Source organism: Amblyraja radiata, chromosome 15 (assembly GCF_010909765.2).
Source record: "Amblyraja radiata isolate CabotCenter1 chromosome 15, sAmbRad1.1.pri, whole genome shotgun sequence".
NCBI lineage: Eukaryota > Metazoa > Chordata > Chondrichthyes > Rajiformes > Rajidae > Amblyraja > Amblyraja radiata.
Genome location: NC_045970.1, coordinates 40,887,808 through 40,910,564, shown reverse-complemented (window position 1 = coordinate 40,910,564; position 22,757 = coordinate 40,887,808). Strand labels below are relative to the sequence as shown.

Sequence of the window (22,757 nt, the reverse complement as noted above, 5' to 3'; positions counted from 1 at the left end):
GCTATAATGCAGCAACTCTACTGCCCCAGGTTGGAAAATCAATAACTAAAGAGCAGAGGATTGAAGTGAGAGGGGAAAGATTTAATATGAAAGATTTAATAGGAACAACTATATCACACAGAGGTACATGGGACAATCTACCAGATGTAGATACAACAACATTTAAAAGACATTGAGACCGATATAAGGATAGGAAAGGTTGAGAGGAATATGGGCCAAACACAAGCACATGGGAATTCCTTCGATGGGCACCTTGGTCAGCATGGACGAGTTGGGCCTAAAGGCTGACCGCCGTGCTGTGTGATGACAACTAATACAACTCTATGTAGGGCAACAAGGTATTAAGCCTGGACACCAAATATCACTCGAGGTGGAATGGTTATATCACACCAAGCCTGAATGTTTAAATTGTCAACTGTAATTGGAAGGGAGAGTGTAGTTCACTGATTGGGGGCTGTGAGGGAAACAGAGTGGCTGTAGCAATGAGGCTTGACGGTGGAAGCTTTATTACTCAAAGGAAACACTCTATATGGTTGTATAAATCCTTGATCTTCACCTCAGCAGTCTCAGGTCACGAGGCAAAGGAACAAAGGCAGAGTAATTAATCCTCCTTGGACTAACAATACAATACCTTTTATTTGTCATTTGAACCTCACATGAGGTTCAAACGAAATTTGGTTTCTGCAGCCATACAAAAAAAGAACCAAGACACACACCAACACAATTCAATTCACATAAACATCCATCACAGTGAGTCCTCCTCACTGTGATGGAAGGCAAAACTTAAACATATCTCTCCCCTGCACTCCCCTCTCCCCCCCATGTCAGAGTCAAAGACAGTCAAAGCCCCCAGCAGGCGATGTTAAATGTCCTGCAGCCATTAAAGCCACGCCGGGTGATGCAAGGCCATGCACCGGGTCTTGGTGTTGGAGCCCCGGCGGGCTCTTGGTGTTGGAGCCCCGGCGGGCGCTCGCAAAGTCCCGCGGCCATTCCAAGCCGCGCGGGGCGGTGATGTAGGCCCCGCTCCAGGTAATCTTCAACCCCGCAACTCGGGCAGGAGAAGTCGCCGCTGCGGAAGCCCCGAAAAGCGGTTTCCCACCAGGGACCCGCGGGCTCCCGGTATTACTGTCCACAGACCTGCGGTAGGAGCTTCCGAATCTCCGGGTGTCGGGTCACAGCAGCTCGCCACCACAGCTACACCCGCTCCGGACTCGGCCAGCTCCGTGATGGTGAGTAAATCCGCAGTTCCGCGACTGGAGCCCCAGGTCGTTCCTGTTGGAGGCCGCTCCACGTTGCAGCCCCAACGACAACGGAGACCCGACAAAGAAAAGGTCGGGTCTCCCGTGCAGGGGAAAGACCTTAAAGTTCCCCCACCCCACCCCACCCTCACACACATACCCCGACAAAAAAAACAATAAAAACTACATAGAACAAGACAGAAAACAATAAAAAGACAGACGGACTGCAGAGGCCGTTGCTGACAAGAGTCGCGCCGCCCAGTACTTACATTGTACTTACAGCACAACATTGATCGATGGCCAATTCCAGGAAGTATTGTTTTAGGCTGGAAGGGAGGGGGGGGGCACCAATAACTGCAACAACAAGCAACAAAATAGAACATTCTTTGAAACGTCTTCAGTTACATGGAGGCCACTTCTAAGAAACAGGAGTCTTTCACAGTAATACGAGTACAAAGCTGCCACTTAGCACAGTGTACCCAGCAGAAGGATAACTTTATGTAATAATTCTCTTTTTGCTTGCTCTTCATTTTCAGCCTTCTCTCATTAGGCACCAACTCAAGTGCTTCCAACTTCACCAAAAACACAAGACCATAGGCTTAGATGAGAGTAAGGAGATTTAAAGGGGGTTTGAGAGGCAGGGTTTTTTTTTTAACATATCTGGTAAATGCTGCCAGTGGAGGGGATGAGATCGGATACAATCACTACGTTTAAGGGACATTTTGATGGACACTCAAGTAGGCATGAAACAGAAGAAGGAAAGACACTAAAGCTGGAGTAACTCAGCGGAATAGGCAGCATCTCTAGAGAAAAAGGAATGGGTGACATTTCAGGTCGAGACCCTTTTTCAGACTAGTCAGGGGAAAGGAAAACAAAAAGAGAAGCAGAAAGAGAATTATTACATAAAGTTAGCGGTATCCTTCTGCTGGGTACACTGTGCTCAATGACAGCTCTGTACTCGTATTACTGTGAAAGACTCCTGCTTCCTAGAAGTGGCCTCAATGTAACTGCCACAGAAGGCAGTGGAGGCCAATTCACTGGATGTTTTCAAGAAAGAGCTAGATATAGCTCTTAGGGCTAACAGAATCAAGGGATATGGGGAGAAAGCAGGAACGGGGTACTGATTCTGGATGAAAAGCCGTGATCATATTGAATGGTGGTGCTGGCTCAAAGGGGCGAATGGCCTACTCCTGCACCTATTTTCTATATTTCTAAAACAAGAGCTGTAGAGATGATGTGGAGACATAAAGAACAACGAATGAAAGATACGCAAAAAAAGTAACGATGATAAAGGAAACAAGCCATGTTTGTTGGGTGAAAACGAGAAGCTGGAGCGACTTGGGTGGGGGAAGGATGGAGAGAGGGAATGCAGCGGCTACTTGAAGTGAGAGAAATCAGAATTCATATCACTGGGCTGTAAACTGCCCAAGCGAAATATGAGAAGCTGTTCCTCCAATTTGCATTTAGCCTCACTCTGATAATGGAGAAGACCCAGGACAAAGGTCTGTGTGTGAATGGAAAGGAGAACTAAAGTGTTTATCCACCAGGCGATCAGGTAGGTCCAGGCGGAGTAGACATGGTTCTACTGTAGGAGAGTGGGATGAGCATATATGGGCAGAGAAGTCTGCATGGACATTGTGGGTCAAAGGGCTTGCTGCAGTGCTGCCATTCTGACTCTGACCATGCACACCATGTATGTGCCCAATTCTCACACGCTGTCAGCGAAGAAACTGAAAGCTGGTTGTCGCAATTGGCTGTAGGTGTTCAATGGGTGTGAAGTGAACTCAACAAATTGGAAAAATATGTACAGAATTAGTTAGTTTATTTCCGGCCCCTCCAATATCAGTCCTGGTAACGTAACCCCAGCTTGGTGTTAACTGTGCAAAATAGTGTGGGTGTGTGTTCATTTCCAGGAATCTCACACGTCCATTAGTTAAAGCACCGCACTCTTGGGCGGTGCTTACAGAAGGGCTTGCAGCAAGCCCTAGAGCGAGAAATGTAGCATTATCTTTTGAAACTAAATCTTCACCCCTTCCCCTGCATCAGCAAAACAAGGTTCCACTGCTCCAACATTTTAGATACGTAATCGTACAAATTAGAGCGAGAGTAGGCCGCTCGGTCCCTCCGGCTGCTGCTTTAAGTGTGAACTGATCTGACTGCAACTTTAACCAACTGCAACCATTCACTCTCTTGCTGAATAAGGAACAAATGTCCCAAATCCACCTGCCCACACGTTTCAATCAAAGAACAGAGGAGGAACTGGCATGGGGGGGGGGGGGGGGGAGCCGTGAGGGAGGGTGAAGAGCAACGGAGACCCGGCATGGAGGGACCGCCGTGAGGGGAGGTAAGATCAATGGGGGGGGGGGGCACACGCTGTGAGGGAGGGGGTACTGGCACGGGGGGGGGGGGGGGGGGGGTGTCATTTGTAACTTTGTAAGCTGCCTTAATGGGAGACTATTTGCATACCTTGGGTATTCAAGCAAAGAATTTCACTGTGATTTGTCGTATGTGACAATAAAGTATTCAATTCAATTCAAGTCCCCTCTGTGTCTTCTAAACTCCCTTGGAAACAAGCCCAGCCTGCCCAAGCTTTCCCCATGAGACGTTACCCATTCTAGTAATTAGTCTACTAACATTTCTCTGAGCTACTGGCAAGTATTAACATTTTACCTTCAATAAGAAAACCAATAGCATACACGGTTACTGTAGGTGTGGGCTCACCTATGACATTGATGTGATGCATATTCCTGTATCTGTGTATCTGTATGGTTTAAGCTCATGCACCAACTTCGAATGAAAGGTGATATTATCGTCATGAGCGGATTAATAGGGCGAATGCACAGAATCTTTTTCCCAGGGTTGTGGAATCAAGATATTATCCCGTGGGTTCTGCTCATTCTGTCAATTCTCATTTCTTTCAACAAAACAGAATCACCCAGAACAGCTGCTGGGAGAGCCGAGGTCAAAATACTGCAGTCCGCAATAAACTAACACATGCATAAACAATATTAAGTGTATTAATTAACAATACACCAGTTCTATGTTACCCCACTTTCATACCCACTCCCTACACACTTGGGACAATTTACAGAGGCCAATTAACCTATAAACCCACACATCTTTAGGATGTGGGAGGAAACCGGAGCACCCGGAGGAAACCCACGTGGTCACACAAAGAATGGAGCACCCGGAGGAAACTCCACACGGACAGCATCTAAGGTCAAGATCGAACCCTGGTCTCTTGCGATGCGAGGCAGCAGCTTTTTGCTTTAGTTGTACTATTTTTAGCCGCACTCTCTCCATAATGCTTTAACGCATAACACTGCATCTACCTGGTGACTTGATTATATTCATGTGCAGTATGATATTATTTGATAGGATAGCATGCAAACAAAAGATTTTCACTGTGTCTCAGTTCATTGGACAAAAATAAACAGTAGAATACAATGTACTGTTAGCTGGCATGTTAAAAGAAACATGTTTTCAAGTGGAGCCTGATAACAGATGAACACTTGAAATTCCAACAAGTCTTTAGACTTTTCAAATGTTTCCATTGATATACAATGTTTATATACAGTGTTCTTTCCTTGAACAACAGAATGCTGGGAACATTGGGCAGCATGCAGGGGGGCTGACAACATCACCTCTCGTGATAGTTTTTATTCCAGATTTTCAACAGCTGCAGAATTAGCTCTTCTTTTCCCGACGGGCATCAGGTGTACTGTAGAGAGCATATTGAGTGGTTGCATTACAGCTGGTTTGGTGTCTCGAATGCTCAGGAACGAAGGAGGCTTCAGAGAGTGGTGGACACTGCCCGCTCCATCACGGGTACTGGCCTCCTCACCATTGAAGGGATCCTCAGGAGGCACAACCTCAAAAATACAGCAAAGATCAAAGACCCACACCACCCTGGCCACGCTCTCATCTCGCTGCTACCATCGGGAAGAAGTTACAGGAGCCTGAAAACCGTGACCTTCAGGTTCAAGAACAGCTTCTTCCCAAGAACCATCAGGCTCTTGAACAGTGGACAACACTAACCTCAGCAACGGTGATCTTCCATGCACTGTGGCTTTAGTTACACTACTGACCACACACTATTATATATACCTAGTATTAGATAATCATTTATTGGAATATTGATTATTTGATATTTATCTGTGTGTTTTTGCGTTTACGGGTCTGGTAATCTGCAACAGGTAAGAATGTCATTGTTCCGTTGACAGCTCCTGTGGGTGCTGCCAATTCTTCACAACTGAACAATGTGCCTTTAGATACAGAATATGATGAGGACAACAGATTGCATACGCATTAAGCTGCACATTGCTGAACAAAAATGTCACTCTTGCAGTTAAGACCATTTTTAGAATGTGTGTAAGATGCCCCGAGGTCGGTCCACAACACCGTACGTTCACCAGGATTCAAACCGTATCAAAGTTTAGTCATGATTACAGCCCTAACAACTCTACAAACCTGCAGGCACTGCAGAAGCACAATGGATGCTGCTAGAACTTCCTGCAGCTCATTATCTTGGAACATAGTCTTGAACAAGATTAGTACATGCATTGTGGATCAGTGGATATCTACAGTGACTGCTGGCATGGGCCTGATGGGCCGAATGCCCTTCTATGCTATAACAATCAAGAGCTGGGTGGGCATAGTTTTACAGTGAGAGGGGAAAATCTAATGGGGACCTGAGGGGCAATGTGTTCATACAGAGGTTGGTGGGTATATGGAATGAGCTGCCAGAGGATGTGTTTGATGCAGGTAAAATAATATTAAAAGGCAATTGACAAGATGCAAGTTCAGAGTGATATAGGTTGAATGCAGGAAAATGGGACGAGATTAGGTGGGGCATCATGGTGGGCATGGATATGTTGGGCTGAAGGGTCTGTTCCTGTGCAGTAACATATGACGCCAATTCTATAATTGTGAATATGCCCCATAAAGAGATTCACGGGACGTGCAAAATGATTGATTTCTCATTCCCTTAAAATCTCCCTAACATTTATTTTCCATGTGAAAAGCCTTTAACCTTACTCGGCCCTTTTAAGTTTCACTTATTTTCTCTGTGTACAACGTATGTTTATAATGAACTGTGCCTGGAGACAGGAATCCCCTCCCTAATGTATATTATAAGAACCGCTCTAACATTAAATACAGGAAATTGCACGGTTCCCCGTCCCAGAATGACATTTTCTCCGTCCTTGTAAAGCTGAAGTACTTCAGGAAGTAGTAGGGTAAGATGCCCTTCCTCCCACTCAACAGACTCTACACAAATACATCTGATGGGCAGCCAGACTCTGCGGCAAACTTCCCTTGCTGCCTTCAGCAGAAGCCATTTCCAATAACTGGCTTGTATCTTTGATGAATGGCTCTTTCCCGCAGAGCTCTCCATTACTCAGCACACTGCAGGCAGACAATATCCGCAGACACTGGAAGTGAGCCTGTACTTCACTGGAAATCAAACGCAGCCTGGGCTGCGAATACGAAGAATACCGAACTACATGGCTGCCACATTTACCCCAAAAAGGGAAATGGAGAATATGGCGATAAAACCAGGAACTGCATTTGATTGCTGACATTTGCAGAAACTTGAGGAGGCCTTGATCACATTTTCTTCCCTCTTCTCCCCTCGGGATGCAGGACTCGTTGACATTTAATGCGCATCCCTACCTGATCTGCAGATGCGGAGGTGTTGCACTGCATCTGGTGAGGTTGGTCCCATGGTGCTGGGGGGGGGAGGGGGGGGAGGAGTCCCAGCATTGTAACCAAGGAATGGCAATAGGGTTTCTGCCCAAGATAGTGTATCAACTGCAAGAGAAGCTGCCGGTGCTGGTGATCTCACATGTTATCCTTGTCCACCTCGGTGGTTTGGAGCTTTGCGCCACTTTTATAATAACTCTGTTGTCCAACTGCAATTAAAATCATCCTTTGTTTTCTTTCCATTGAGAGACTGAACTTTTTCCACTCAGAGAATAGTCCGTATCTGGAATAAGCTGCCAGAGGAAGCTATAGAAGCAGATGCAAATATGAATTTCAAAAGAATTTTAGACGGATATGGATAGGATACTGGCAAATGGGATCACCACAGTATGTCAACTTGGTCAGTAGGGATAAGGTGGGCCTGTTTTTTGTTGTGTGACTCTATGACAAACTATAAGTGAAGGAAAATACCATATGTACAGAAGAAACAGTGACAAAAGCACAACATGTGTGTCAGCCTCGCATGACAACTTTCCTATCTTGGATTTTAAATGGGCTAAGTAAAAGTCATCACTGTAAGTAGCTCAATAGGAAAATCTGAATTAATACTGCATTTCTGAATCTGAATGAATATTTAAAAAAGCATTTACAGGCAAAAGATTAAACAGGCCTCCATCCACTTATAAATGTGGATGTGAAAGATTCTTTGATGCGGTTGACGCAGAGTTTCAGCTCCGAACACGAGCAAACAATACTCATTAATAACCTTATTCAAATTAATTAAAGAGCTTTTTAATCTCACTAATTCTGCTGCACCTGCTTCCACAAAAGATGGGAACACAAGATAATGAATTAGGCAGAAATACTGTGGGTGCCCCGAAGTTGTGATTGGGTACTCTTATAAAGGTCCATTTGTCTTTTTATGCAACTATTCACGCATCCATTTCATCCGGATTATTTATTCATTCTGAGTACAACCCCAGCGGGTCACGTGTCACAGCACTCTGTACCTTCCCCCAAGCTAGCACTCTATCTTCCCCTCTTCCTCTCTGCTCTAGCTATTGTACTTGAGTTTGAACTGATTGTACCATGTAAACTATATATTATATATCTGATGTGGGGAATAGCATGCAAATCAAAGCTTTGGACTGTATCCTGGTACACGTGAAAATAACAAACCTCAATCCGAACGCTTCACCCCCAAATAGCCGCCAGAAGCAAATGGTGGACCGAGAGTGAGGTGCCAACAGTGATAAACCTTCCCCTTTCCCAGTTGGGTTTTTGTCCAGTTAGTGAGCATGGCAGCTGTGAGAAACATCTGGATTGGGCATCACAGTGGCTCCTCTATCAGTTACCAGATACTACATTACTGAGAACAGCTTAGCAGATTCAACAGTTGGCTTATCTAATAAAAGATATCCTAAAATCATGCTTACAAAGTTAGTGGAATGATATTTAAATGAACGGAAACCTAGAGAAATAAAAGCAACTGTCCGGCTTCTTTTGTTGAAGGATTTATTGTTCCATTGTATTGTTCAAAAGAGCTTTGGATTGAAAGGGTTCCAGACTCTGCCAGAAGATTAGACTAAGTCTCAAGCACTGGCCAGCTTCCAACTAACTGTTGTGCTTCAATGGGAATAACTACCACACAGTCAAGCTGCAAGCACAGCCTCTGGCACAGACACACAGCCTCATACACTCAGTCCCTGGTTACGTTGTGTGAACTGAACAGCAAGGAACCTTGTCAGCAGAAATCTCACACCGAACTAAAATATTACAAATTTTAAATGTTTCGCCAACTTCTTACTGCTCTAAAAGGTAGAAGGGTTCCTGATAGAGTCCACCCCTCAGCTCAAAATACCTTCACCACATTCTTGGCACTGATTCAAACAGTCCCTAATCCACAGACAGTACAGCCTTCTATACGACTGCAGGCTCCAAGCCAAACTGAGACCTGCCATACGCTTGGACACGGACTGTGACTGCGTTGTGCAAAGACACCTTGACTTCAGTGCAGATTGAATCATGCAAGGTCAGCACAACATGCAGATTGGTGGGCAAGTGCCGAGTTTGTGACACAGGTCCCAAGTGGACAGAGTGTGACCACGTGGTCAGTAGGGACCGTGGGAAGAATGGATCCAAGCCCAATGCCCAGGCTGCAACAGCAAGCTCAGACCTCTCGATTCAGGGGGAACTTGGCTGTAAGTGAAACACTTTGTGCAGTTTCGAGCAATGTTATTAATATCACAAATCCAATAAATGCACCACAAGAAAACCTCAGATAACCTGGATTACACACTTCAGAAACTCCACCAGATATTCACTCAGAGCTCCCACAGATCAAACTCCCAATGGAACAAGCTGCTTATATTCATTGATGGATTCTACATTGCTGCAGACTCCTATAAAAAGCGAACACGCACTTAATCATCACAGGAATATCTCTCCATTCAATGTGCATGGTGCGCCGATGGGAACTGCCAACAGTTTCCCTGTCACCCACATTCATTACAATGTGGCCCGTTGATAAAAGATTTAACATTCAATTTAATTGTCACATGTACCAATTAAGGTACAGTGAAATTTGAGTTGAAAGCTGCAGAAGAGGAGAGATACCAAGCACCAGGATGTGAACCCACTTTTCTTTGGCACTTGTGAGTGAACAGTAGGAATCCACGTGTAACATCTGCAGAGTTAAAGCGAGTCAAACTCTGAGATAGCCAGCAGTCAGAGCCTAACTGGTTCAGCAGCAGTAAAATGTTAAAAATACTTTGGAAAGGCAAACCAGCACATGTTTTGTCACAGCTCTCTGACAGATACGTTCATCGAATCAAAGCATCACACTGCAAGGAAACAGACCCTGACCCCACTGCCTGGGTCAGGCATCAACTACTTGTGTCTATTATTTGCCAGCACTCTGTCCATGGACCTCTCTGTCCCAGCACGAACAGCGCTCATCTTAAATCCCCTCCATCATCGCTCATGCGTGCACCCCAGATCTCAAGCATCTGTAGGTTAAAAGATTCTTCATCAGACCTCCTCCAAATCTACCAGGCCTTACATTAATCCCAGTGACCCATTGCCTGCATGGAGCAGGACCCAGACCACAGGCACGAATTGGCAGTTACTGAACAATGCTCGCCTCAAATGGAAGAGACTCAACAACATCCTTTTATATCCAGTGGCATGGCCATCACTGAAGACTCAACTTCCATAGGATCAGAAAGTCAAATTGTCCAGCCACACAATCCTGTGACCTACAAGAACAGGTCACAGGCTGGGAATCGTGCTGTAAGTGATCGACCTGCTGACACATCAAAGCCTTTGTCCCCTGTAAATCATGCCAAAAGCCTGATGCCTTTTCCCCCCCCCCCCAACACGAGCAGTTTTGGGGCCCCATATCCGAGGAAGGATGTGCTGGCATTGGAGACAGTCCAGAGGAGGTTTACAAGAATGATCCCAGGGATTATTGAGTTAACATATGAGGAACGTTTGATGGCTCTGGGCCTGTGCTCGCTGGAATTTAGCAGGGTGTGGGCAGAGGGGGTGGGGTGGGAGGGGAATGAGAGAGTCCAGGACCAGAGTGCACAGCCTCAGATCAAAAAGATGCACTTTACGAAGAGAGATGAGGAAGAATTTCCTTAGCCGGAGGGTGGTGAATATGTGGAATTCTTGCCACAGATGGCTGTGCAGGCCAAGTCTTTGGGTATTTTTATATTTAGTTATTTGGCAATAAGGTCATTAATTTATTGCAATATTAATGATTATATAACTATGTAATTGCGTTTACAGGCCTGTAAAACTGCAAGTAAGAATTTCATTGTTCTGTTGTTGCTGCAAACGACATTTAAACACTTGTGTTGTCAAACTGGAAAAGGCGCAGAGAAGATTTACGAGGATGTTGCCAGGACCCGAGGGCCTGAGCTATAGGGAGGGGTTGAGAGGCTAGGAATCTATTCCTTGGAGCACAGAGTTTCTTGCCTAGAGCAGGGGGATCGAGAACCAGGCGACTTAGGTTTAAGGTGAGGGGGGAGAAAGATTTAATAGGAATCTGAGGGGTAACTGTTACCACACAAAGCTGTTGAGGGTATGGAACAAGCTGCCGGAAGAGGTATGGAGGCAAGTACAACCGCAATGTTCAAGAAACATTCAGACAGGTACATGGATAGGACAGGTTTAGAGGGATATGGGACAAACGCAGGCACGGGGTGGACTAGTATAGATGGGACATGTTGGTCAGTGTGGGCAAGTTGGGCTGAAGTGTCTGTTTCCACAGTGTATGACTATCTATGGTGACACTTGACAATTTAGATGAATGGTCTGAAATCTATCTTCTAATCTCCACCTGTTCAAGAGAACACCTGCATGGAGCACACTGGAACTAATCCTAATCTTGTAGCCATTGTACTTGGCACATCTTTAAATAGCCAGTCTGTCAGCCCTTTACCATGGAGCGCAGGTCACCCTGTCAATTCTATATATCAGTGTGTACAGTTGGATAAATATATCCTGTTCTCAAGTTCTACAAATTTTGCAATTTTAGCAAGAACAGAAATCAGCAATGCAGTGTAAATTGGAGAGTCGGGTGCTGCATCTCGCTGCTTACAGTGGAGCTCCAAGACTGATTTCACTTCCATCGGCTTGTATTCCACTTCATTGCTAGACCTTCCTTTATCTGTCAAGTGTGTAACCACAACGGAAGCTATTGACCATCTTTCAGAAAGAGGACTTAACATCCAACTATTTAACTTCCTCCTTCAATTGTCTCTAATTGCCTGTGAGGAGCCATCGGAATTGTCAGTACAGATGCAGACAACTTTGCAATTACATTCATCACATATTTATGCTCCATTTATTGAGTTCCCGACCTATTATGGCAGAGAGGCAGTCAGATATTTGCTGTTTGGGCAACAAACAAAAGAGTGGAGGAACTCAGCAGGTCAGGCAGCATCTGTGGAGGGAATGGACAGACAATGCTTTGGGTTGGGACCGTTCCTCAGACATCGTCTGTCCATTCCCTCCACGTTTACTGCCTGACCCAAGAGCTTTCCTCCAGTCTTTTGTTTTTTTCACCGTCTATATCACTATCTACATCTCTCGTTTCCCCTTCCCCGACTCCAAGTCCGAAGAAGTCTCAACCAGAAACGTCACTTATTCCTTTTCTCCAGAGATGCTGTCTAACTTGCTGATTTACTCCAGCTTTTAGTGTCTGTCTTCGGTTTACACCAGCATCTGCAGTTCCTCCCTACTCATATACCACATACGACACACAGGGGGCAGGTCAGAATAAACCAATACAAATTTTCTGTGGATACTTCTCTCCTGTCTCGTGGCTACTTCTGTCATCCTGACAATTTATTTTGCTAGTCAGGTTACAAACCGGTTTCTTCAGATTGTGTATTGAGGCTCTTATACCGGACTGCTAATTTATGGACAAAATCACAGTCAGAGCATCAGAGAAAGATACAGCATGGAAGCAGGCATTTCAGCACCAATCATTGACAACTCATTTGTACTAATCCTCCATGAATGCCATTTTCTCATTCTCCATACATTCTCATCAACTGCCCCAGATTCTAGCCAACACCTGTATATTGGGGTTAGCTTGCAGTGGTCAATTTACCTCCTGTTCTGATACTGGGGAGTAAAACCAGACACTGGAAAACTAAATCCAACACTCCCCCATTCTCTGGGAAATCAGTACTAATCACTGCCGTCACATTCTCTTAATTTCATCCCCAATTCTCAGATAATTTCTAAAAATTCATATAATCAATGTGCTAAATTTACATCAACGTGCAGTATTTCTTCCAGAAAATTTTCATTAGACAATTTGGACCCATCTCAAAAAAAACATTGGCTCTTTTTAATACACCCACTCTAATCATAGAACAGTACATTGCAGGAACAGCCCCATTGGCCAACAATGTCCGTGCCAACCATAATGGCAAATTAAACTAATTTCACCAACCCGTCCAAATGCCTCTTAGAAATCTGATTATGTCTGATTTCACCACTATATCTGGCAACACGTTCAAGGCACCCACCCTATGCAACTTGCCTCGTAAAACCCCTTTAAACCTTCTCCTCTCACCCTAAACCTATGCCCGCTAGTATTTGATATTTCCATTCAGGGGAAAAATAGCTTCCTACGTTTCTCATTGTTTTATATAGTTGAGCCGGGATCCTATGTTAGTATTGTCTCAGCCCACTAACATATATATAACTGGGGAGGACTGAAAAGAGAAACTAACTGTCCAAAAAACTCATCACCCACACCCTCATCCTGCAGAGGCTGAAATCTTGAGGAAAACACAAAACGCTGGAGGAGCTCAGCAGATCTGGAATTATCCATGGAGGGAATGGACAGGCAATGTTTCAAATCAGGATTTTTCTACCTAATGAAGGCACAAGAAAACGGTCCTGACCCAAAACGTTGTCTGACCATTCACCCGACCAACTAAATTCTCCAACACTCTGTCATTTGCATACAATGAACTTTGTTCTTCATCACAAGGACCGATCACATTTAGTTACATAAACTATTTATTAAATCCAACGTTGATGGCTTCCTATAACCATTTTGTAAATGATTGCACCCCGTCACCTTTCAACAATAAGCAGATTTTTTTTCTGGAAAGAAAATTAGAGCTGTCTGGTTATGGGGAAATAGCTGATAGCTTCGTAAACTTATCACCAGCCATGCCTCCTCACCTTGAACACCTTGCCGAACGCCCCATCACCCAGCTCTCCGATGATGTCCCAGATCTCCTCCGGGTTCACGTCATTCTTCACATGCTCGAACTGTTTCCTTTTTTTCTCTCCGCCAATCTTGAATATCTTCCGAAAGTTAAAGAAAGACATGTTTATGGCTTCCCAAGTATCCGATGAGAACACTTAAATGGACCAGCTCTGGACACCGCTCCAGATACTGTTATGCAGGAGGCTGCAGTCTCCAGTTGCTGCTCCGGATCACTTCGCTTCACGCTTCACACCGTTTCACCAGCGGCGCCTCGTTGCAGACTTGTCCCAACCCTGAGCTCGACTGCAGACAGCCCGCTTCATGCGACACTTCTCTCCAGGTCGCACCCGGTGAGCATTTTAACTCCGGATTACTCCCGCTCACTCCAGACAGTCCCGTTAGTCCACGCCCTTTCCGCTTAGCCCTTGCAAATTCCAGCCTGAAATACCGGCTCACGGATGGATCTTCACACAGACCGTGAAGCCTGTCTCTGCTCTGCTTGGCCGGGTTACGTGGGCCCGGCTGCCTCGGCCTCTGCTGCCAGGCGCGGCCTCCGGTTGCGGTGACGGGATCGCGGGCTCGTTCGCGTCACGGGAGCAGCAACCGTCACTCCGCTGGATGGATGGATGGATGGGTGGGTGGGTGCGCGCGCACGCCGGTGAGTGACACTCACGTCAGCCAATCAGCGCGTCCTCTACTTGCCCCCGTCCTTGGGCGACACCCGCTTCAACCAATCACCGCGGCCGCTTGTACCTGCCCCGCCCCTTGCCGACGCCCCACACATCCGCCAATCAGCGCGGGGCTCTTCCCATGACCCGCCCAGTCCGCTCCCCGCGTCTGATTGACACCCGGGTTAGTCAATCGGCGTGAGCGCTGACACTGTCCCGCCCACTGGCCCCGCCTCTGGCGTCACCAGCATCCACCAATGAGTGGCCGCGGCGCCGGAGGACCGCACCGCCCACCAGGAGGCGGCAATCGAGTGGCGGGTGAGGGAGTGGGTGAGGAGGGGGGGAGTGGGTGAGTGAGTGAGGGAGTGGGTGAGGAGGGGGGGAGGGAGGGAGGCCTCAGGCTCTGTGAGCAGCAACCTCTTTATATCAGTGTGGAATAGATGGATTCAATGGTGGGAAGTTTGGTGTGTGTGTGTGTGATGTAGTGGGTTACTTCCGCAACTCTGCAATTACTTGGGAAGAGCTGTTGCCCAAAGATCCTAAAGCTTGCTATAGAATCTTTGCTGTTGCCCAAAGCAAGCTGTGTGGGTACAACGTTGAAAGCTGGTAGAGTCATTGCAGATGTACTGCATTACTGTAGGTAAAATGCAACGGGATTCAATTATTCAATAAGCAAGTAACCCGCGTGTAATTCAGCATCTGCCGTTCTTTCCTACTGAATTACTGCAGTCTCTGAGGACGCTGGGGCTTTGTTTGCTTGTCTCACTGCAATTTGTGTTCATTTCCCGGCATAGAGCTGCAGCTGGAATGGTGAATAAGTGGACTGCATTCGGCATTGAGTGATTTTTGCAACTCCCTCAGTTTTATATTTCAGCGGCAGGAACATCTGCTTTCCCCTGACAGATCACTGGTGATGTGGAGGTGACTGAGGGTATGATGGCACAAAGTGACAGGCAGAGTGCAGAAGACCCGTTGCCGTCCGTGCTGTGGGGGTTGGATCCAGTTCATGGAGTGTTTGCTAAACTCTACATCCAGGACATCCTTCAACTCAAGAACTCTCTGCATGTTCCAGGTCAGTCCATGCATTCACCGTTTGAATAGGTGGCAGCTAGGCTCCAGAACAAGTCGGAAAAGCTTAATAACATTGAAAAGAAACTTGGACAGGTACGTGGGTAGGAGAGGTTTGGAGGATGCAGGCAAATGGGACTAGCTAAGGTGGGGCATCTTGGTTGGCATGGATGAGTTGGGCCCAAGGGCCTGATTTCACGCTGTATGACTCTCTGACTCTATAACAGAGTAAAGGCTCCTCTCCACTGACCAAATGCTCTATAGAGCAAATAGAGTGTCGTGGCATCATATAGCACAGAAACAGGCCCTTCAGTCCAACTTGCCCATGCTGACCAAAATGCCCATCTACACCTGGCCCAGCTACACCTTGCCCATCTGTTTGCGTTTGGCCCATTTCCCTCTAAACCTTAACTATCCATGTACCTGCCCGACTTTTTTTTGTAATGGGGCTTATCCATTGGACTTTAGGTTTAAATAACGTGGAAGATGTGGCGAATTGTGGAGTGAGACCAGAGTTGTTGTTTCGGGCTGACAAAGTCTCTGGACACTGCTCTGGGTGTTTGACTGGCCAATGGCTGCCCACTGGGCCCCTCTGCTGGTGGAGATCCAATACTGCAGTGGTTCCATTATAACTGAGGGTTAGAACATGTAACAGTCCAGCACACGAACATGCCCTTTGTCTGTGCCGAACATGATGCCATGACCATTACTTATTCATCTGCACATAACCCATATCCTTCCATTCCCTGTATATCCATATACTTATCCAAATGCCACTAACGTATCTGCTTCAACAACCCATCCCCGGCAGTTTGCAAGCTGTGGCATCTCATCAACCTTCGGATGCAGCGTCCTGACCTGAAAAGTCAGCCGTCCCTCTCCCTCCACAGATGCTACCAGACCCCCAGAGTTCCTCTGGCAGTTTGCTTTTTGCTCAGATTCAAGCATTTCATAAACTCTGAAGGGTCTTGACCCAAAACACCACCCATTCCTTCTCTCCAGAGATGCTGCCGGAACTGTGTCTATCTTTTATATAAACTTTAAACTGGTGACATGTTTACCCTCATCCAGGTAAATACCAGAGATCACTGTGACTGACCACAGATCACTCTACACAAGGCTGGAGGACATTCACACCGCGTCCAACCTGAAAAATCCCCGGAACACCATCCTTAGACAGTGTTACTTCCACACTGCCGTCTCACCAATGGCGAAGCCATAATGTTTTCAGGAGTTCACATTTCCAACCCATGCCATCTTCACCAATTGATACCTTCAACCAAACACAGCCATCGTTCTGTCTTTGTCCCCCCAGCACTGTGTTTTTTGCTCAAGATTCTAGTATCTGCCGTTCCTTGTGTCTGTTGTGCCCCATTGGTTGTTGGGGTTGGTTTAGTTTAGAGATATAGCGTGGAAACAGACCCTTTGACTCACCAAGTTTGCGCCGGTGAACAATAACTCGTAGACTAATTCTATCCTACAAATTTGGGACAATTTACAGAAGCTAAATAACCTACAAACCTGCACGTCTTTGGAGTGTGGGAGGAAACCGGAGCACCTGGAGAAAGCCCACGCAGGTCACAGGGAGAACGTACAAACTCTGTAGGCACAGCACCCGTAGTGAAGATGGAACATGCATCTCCGGTGCTGTAAGGCAGCAACTCTACCGCTGCGCCACTGTGCTGCCCCAGTGCAGCCTCACCAGTATCTGACGCACAATTTACAATCTTGGCTTCCTTTGCGCAGGAATATTTTTCTACGGAACGCATCCCATCAGCAGGGTGGACATCCTGGGCACCGTTGTCCAGAGGCAGGAGAAGGAGAAGTTTTACGCTTTCGGAGGTTGGTGTATCCAAAGAGGTTCTGTGTTTATTTCTGGACTCAGCAGTTTGGAGCTTGATTATTCCTCAGGAGAGACTGTGTGATGCCAGTGACTGGGACACTGCCTTGTGTGGTGGGTGCTGTTCTGGCCAGATGGTCCTAGTGCTCAGACTCCCACCTTCCTGACCGAACATCAAAGGGGTGTCTGAAGAAAGGTAGTCCATCCCTTTCCCACCTCACATGCTGCCGGTCCCTATAGTGGACCAGAGAATGAATGTCTCAGTGCATCCCTCACCCACACTGCTGCCAGAGCTCTCTTCTCCTCTCGTCTCAGCCCCAGTCCACAATGAACTCTGGAGACCTGTCCCTCTCGCTTCCTGGCCTGCCCCCCCCCCTCAGCGCTTCCCAGTTCTAGAATCTGGATTGTAAATGCTCTTGGATACTCTCTACAGTTTGGGGAAGGTTAGAGGGAGGGGGAAAGGGGAGGGAAGGTCAGTGGGGAAGGTCGGCAGAGAAGGGGGCACTGAAAGCCTGGCTGATTGCAGAGACTGGTGGCTCTGCGTAGTGCAAGGGTTCAGGGCATGAATGCGTGCGTGGTGCTGTCTATGGTTTCACCCACCCTCTTTCCCCCCACTCACTCCCCGCTGCGCCCTGTGCTTTACAGTGGATGACGGGACCGGTGTCATTAGCTGTGTGTATTGGAAGAAGCAAATGCCAGCACAAGTCACAAAAACAGGTACGGCGGTCTCGGGGGGAGGTGAGGGTGGTCGGGGAAAGGGGGGGATCCCCCCCCCCACTACCACAAGCCCGGCCCTCCCGTGTCTTGTCCAGGCCGCTAGGCAGGTGGGAGGCCGGAGGAAGGAGTCCCCAGGACCCGCCTGATCCTGCGCTCGCTCAAACCTTCCCTTCCTCCTGCAGCCTCGCCCCCCGGAGGCCTGAACCTGCGGCAGCAGCTGAGCCGGCTGGCCGGCCTGGAAGAGGACAAGCGGCGGGTGGAGCTGGGAGATGTGGTGCGTGTGCGGGGTCGTGTGCGGGAGTACAGGGAGCAGCGAGAAGTCAGCAGCATCAGTCTGGGTGAGTGGGCTATTGGGGAGAGGGGGAACGGCAGTGACTGGGGGGGGGGGGGGGGGGGGGGGGGGGTGGGCAACGGGCCCTGATCCGGGGGGGGGGGTCAGTCTGCTGGGAAATCACCTCTCAAATCTCTGGATGTCTCAGAGGGGTGGTGGAGGGGGGTTCCCCTGGGGAAGGTAGAGCCCAGGGGAGAAGGGATCTCCAGGTGGAGAGGGGGGGGGGAGTGTTGGCTGGGGAGGGGAGGGAGATGTCCCAAGGGGGGGTCCTCAGCAAGCACAGGCTAACACACGCTGTGGCCATCTCTACCCCTCCTGCAGTCAAGGTGTCCGACCCTGTGTTCGCTGCACAAATCTCACGGATGCTGGAACTCCCTCACCTTTACCGGAGCTTCTACGATAAAACGTTTCGAATTCCAAAGGATGGATGCGAGGCAGAGTAAGGGTGGGGGAGGAGGGCGGGTGGGGGGGGGGGGGGGGTGGGGGAGGAGGGCGGGTGGGGGGGGGGGGGGGGGGGGGGATCGGGGAGGAGAGGGAATGGGAACGCGGGGTGAAACTGGTGGGGAGAAAATGCGGAAGCAGAGACGCCAAGGCCGGGACGGGTATGTACGGACATCACCAAGGTGCTGGAGGAACTCAGTGGGCCGGGCAGCATCTGTGGAGGGATGGACAGACGAGGTTTTCCTCTCTGTGAGCTTGCTGCTATTTCCCGATCACCGTGCCAGTTTTTTATCTGCTTGCTCTTTGTCCTAAACTTCATAAGTTCGTAAGTGATAGGAGCAGAATTAGGCCATTCATACTGTCAAGTCTACTCCGCCATTCAATCATGGCTGATCCATCTTTAGCTCTCAACCCCATTCTCCTGCCTTCTCTCCATAGCCCTTACTAATCAAAATCTGTCATTACCGCTTTAAAAATGCCATGACCTGGCCTCCACTGCTGTCTATGGCAATTAATACCACAGATTCACCATCCTCGAGCTAAATCAATTGTTCCTCATCTCCTTTCTGAAGGTACGTCCTTTAATTCTGACTCTCTAACCTCCCTATCCTTGCCTGTATCTCCCCGTCTGCAGTGAACAGGGGGCCCTCATCCTGTCCCTGCAGAGCAAGATCAAACAATTTCTGGCTCAGAACCAAGTGAAGAACTTCTACCAGCGAGAGCTGGAGACCATCGACTCGTTGTCCTGCATCGCTCGGCATGACCGAGAGGGACAGTGCGACCAGGACTCTGCCCTCAGCCCAGCTGAGACCCTCACACAGGTAAAGCGGTGAGGTGATGAGAGGGGCGGGGAGGGGGCTTGCTTGGGTGAGGACACGTTGGCTGGACCATCGGTGAGGTTTGCACGGGGTGAGGGGGTGTCTTCTGCCATCTCACTACCTTGGTTTAGCTGCATGCAGAGTACTGCAGGCATGTCCCCATTACACGAAGGATGTGGAGGCCACGGCTACCGTTTTTCCCCAGGGTGGAAATGTTAAAACTAGAGGGCATCATTTTAAGATGAGAGGGGCAAAATTTAAGGAGATGTGCAGGTTAAGTATTTTTTTTACATATGGAGGTTGGTGGATGCCTGGAACACGCTGCAGGGTTAGTGGTGGAGGTAGATACGATGGTGGTGTTTAAGAGACTTTTGCATAGGCACACGGATGTACAGGGAATGGAGGGACTTGGATCGCGTCCGGGCAGATATGTGTTGGTCTTGAGATAATGTTTGGCATGTACATTGTGGGTCGAAGGGGCTGGACCTCCGCTGTACTGTTCCATATTATGTGCCGTTAAAGTTCCTGGCCTGCTTTGTTTTTCTGTTTAAGGAGCCCATCAGCTCGCCTTGTGTGTCCAGGCAGATTCATGCGACTTTTCAAGAGGCTGTTTCCGCTCTACAAGAGGAGGGGGTCATTTTCCAGAAAGTGACTGGACCCAACGAGTTATACCTGGTAGGTGGCTCCAGTTTCAGCCCTGCTCCCTCTTCCCCCCCCCCCCCCTTATCTCATAGCCTTTCCTTACATTTTCATGCAGCATCAATGGGCTTGTGATAATCTCACTCCGCCACTACAGACCATTGTTAAATGACATGAGGTAGACTCTGGCCCTCAGAGCCTTGCTGGGTGACCATTGATCACGACTCTGTTTGCAGGTATGGGTACATCCCATTGTCTGCTTGCCATCACTGGTTGACTTTGGCGTGCCCTTGAACCATGGCTCATGTTGGTTAGACCCCTTCATAGAAACATAGAAACATAGAAAGTAGGTGCGAGAGTAGACCACCAGGTCCGTCGAGCCCGCACCGCCATTCGCTCATGGCTGAACACTAAACAGACACACTTACCCACTACTGATTCACCCCTGACCACTGCTAAAATCACACTGATTGCAATCATTGCGAGTTGGGCCCTTTTCCAGGTGTGGATTTGATGCTGATTCTAGCAACTTAATGCCAAAAAAAGTTGCTGATCATTCGGCACTGCTGGACCCTGCAGTTACCAAACCCAGGCGACTCCAACACACCTCCCAACCATACAACCTCCACCACCAGATGGGAATAGGTCACCTCAACTGCAGGTTCCCTTCAAAGTCACACGCCATCCAGAATTGGAAGTGTCTCACCGTTTCCTGTCATCCGGGGATTGTTCCCGCGATAACTGTGGGAGTGCCTTTACCGGGAGGACGGCAGCGGCTCATCACCACAACCTTGTCGCGGACAACAAGGGCCGACCTGACCATGGACAACGTCCCCATCCTATGAAGAGTAAAGCCCTGACCTGTCAGCTCCACTGAAGCTGAAGGTAGACACAAAGTGCTGGTGTAACTCAGCGGGTCAGGTGGCATCTGTGGAGAGAAGGAATGGGTGACGTTCCGGTCGAGACCCTGATCTCAGGTGGAGAAGAGTTAGGACTACACTCATGGAACTGTCTGTTTACCAATTCCCTGCAGGTGACTGACGAGGAAAAGCAGCTACATAACGTGGCGCTGGAAATCATCCGCGATGACTGCACACAACCAAAATGTGAGTGATTATCCCCGGCAGAACCTTTGGTGGGCGTCTGTTTGTTGAGTCTCTCCATGGGTCCAGGATGGACTCTAGATCTGACCTACTGTGCAGTGGATGTAGTTTGTGTAAACACCTTATCCCAGTTGAGGGCCATCAGTGAGTTGTGGGCATGTCCCACTTACCCAACTTTTTCGGTGACTGCCGGCTCCCGTCATCGGTCGTTGCAGGTCGCCGGAAATGTTCAACATGTGGAAAATCCAGCGGCGACCAGAACAAGGTATGATTCTTTGGGCGACTACTCACGACCATACAGACTTCACCCCACAACATGTCGCCAGGGTGTCACTTGTATGGTCGTGTCACCTATAGTCGCCCAAAGAGTCGTAGTGTCTTTCTGGTCTCCACTGGATTTATATGGAGTACAATATGTTTTATAATTTATTGTATTAGTTATACATTTGGATGTACTGATACTGATAGGCTATAATCTTGTTTGACCCTCTTGGGAGACTCGCTTGCTCCCCCCACCCCAAAACCCCCCAGCGAAACCTGAAATGACGCCCATGTTTGACAGCTCCGGCAGCTAAAAAATTAGCACTGCAACACTGGTGATTTGTAAATTCCATTAATTGCCTGTCCTTGGTCTGGACACATAGGTAGTGAGTGAGTGTTGATGAGTCGGGTCAGATGCTGGCAGGTCTGCTCTCATTGTGTCAGCTCCGCACTCGTCAGTCAGCGCCAGTGTGTCTCTGTTTAATACCTCTCCCTCTCTCTTCTCTGCAGACATAGAGAGGGGCTGCCCTTTCCGTCACATTCTGAACTGCGTGCGGCAGTGCTATGGTGCGGGGGTTACCGAGGCCACGCTCCAGAGGCTGCTGGACATGCTGGAGTGTGGCAGCCAGATCGTCAGTACGATGGACAGATTCTACACAGCCTGCTGACCGCACTCGGACACCCAGAGCTCCTGCTCTGGACACTGCTGAACTGACCCAGGTTGGCTCTGGCCCTGAGCCCTGCGGCATGTGGAGAGGTGTGTGACGATGTAGCTCTCATCACACGGTGGCATCAAATTTCCACCACCAGGAAATGGACTGGAGCTTTGACTAGATTTATTCACCATTTATAAAATAAACTATTGCAAGTACTTTACCTAATTATTGCCATCTCTTGGATAGATTAGGTGTTACGAAGCAATGTAAAGGCACAGAATGATTGAAGAAGGGTCCCCACCCAACATGTCACCTATCCCCATCCACCGCATATACTGCCTGACCCTCTGAGCTACTCCAGCACTTGGGGTTCTACGCAGCATCCCAGCATCTGCAACCCCTTGTATCTGTAGAATTATTTAATGTTTGTGACTAATACCAAGTGGAGCGAACGCGGTGGCTATCTACGCAGTGCGATCCCACGGCCAATGCTGAGATGGGAGGGGCAGACTGAGCCCCCTGTTCCCTCCCC

General features: G+C 48.2%; 2 protein-coding genes across 8 annotated transcripts in view; one reads left to right on the top strand and one right to left on the bottom strand.

The window, feature by feature from the left end:
- slk (STE20 like kinase) overlaps positions 1-14,297 on the bottom strand; it is a 66,375-nt gene extending 52,078 nt beyond the window's left edge. For 2 of the 3 annotated variants that reach the window (XM_033034207.1, XM_033034208.1), the window contains exon 1: positions 13,656-14,297. In XM_033034207.1, coding sequence (XP_032890098.1) covers positions 13,656-13,805 — 150 coding nt within the window. In that variant the 5' untranslated portion in view covers positions 13,806-14,297. The remainder of the gene's footprint in view (positions 1-13,655) is intronic. The other variant, XM_033034209.1, reaches the window with a different exon arrangement.
- A 329-nt stretch (positions 14,298-14,626) lies between these two features.
- On the top strand, positions 14,627-22,450 carry stn1 (STN1 subunit of CST complex). Of its 5 annotated transcripts, none has more exons than XM_033034203.1 (10): positions 14,627-14,677; positions 15,255-15,423; positions 17,166-17,261; positions 17,905-17,976; positions 18,159-18,314; positions 18,629-18,746; positions 19,383-19,569; positions 20,119-20,241; positions 21,239-21,311; positions 22,080-22,450. In XM_033034203.1, exons 2-10 carry the CDS (start codon positions 15,285-15,287, stop codon positions 22,235-22,237), a joined length of 1,122 nt encoding a protein of 373 aa, XP_032890094.1. In that variant the 5' UTR covers positions 14,627-14,677; positions 15,255-15,284; the 3' UTR covers positions 22,238-22,450. The 5 variants fall into 5 exon arrangements, with proteins under 5 accessions (XP_032890094.1, XP_032890097.1, XP_032890093.1 ...); XM_033034206.1 differs by having other exon boundaries at positions 14,636-14,669; XM_033034202.1 differs by lacking the exon at positions 14,627-14,677 and adding an exon at positions 14,731-15,161.
- Positions 22,451-22,757: the final 307 nt, after the last annotated feature.

Bases quoted from the DNA above. Each gene is read 5' to 3' on its own strand.
- stn1 (XM_033034202.1), top strand. The intron at 15,424-17,165 runs GTCAGTCCATGC...TCCTTTGCGCAG, and splicing joins GAACTCTCTGCATGTTCCAG to GAATATTTTTCTACGGAACG. The intron at 21,312-22,079 runs GTGAGTGATTAT...TCTTCTCTGCAG, and splicing joins TGACTGCACACAACCAAAAT to ACATAGAGAGGGGCTGCCCT.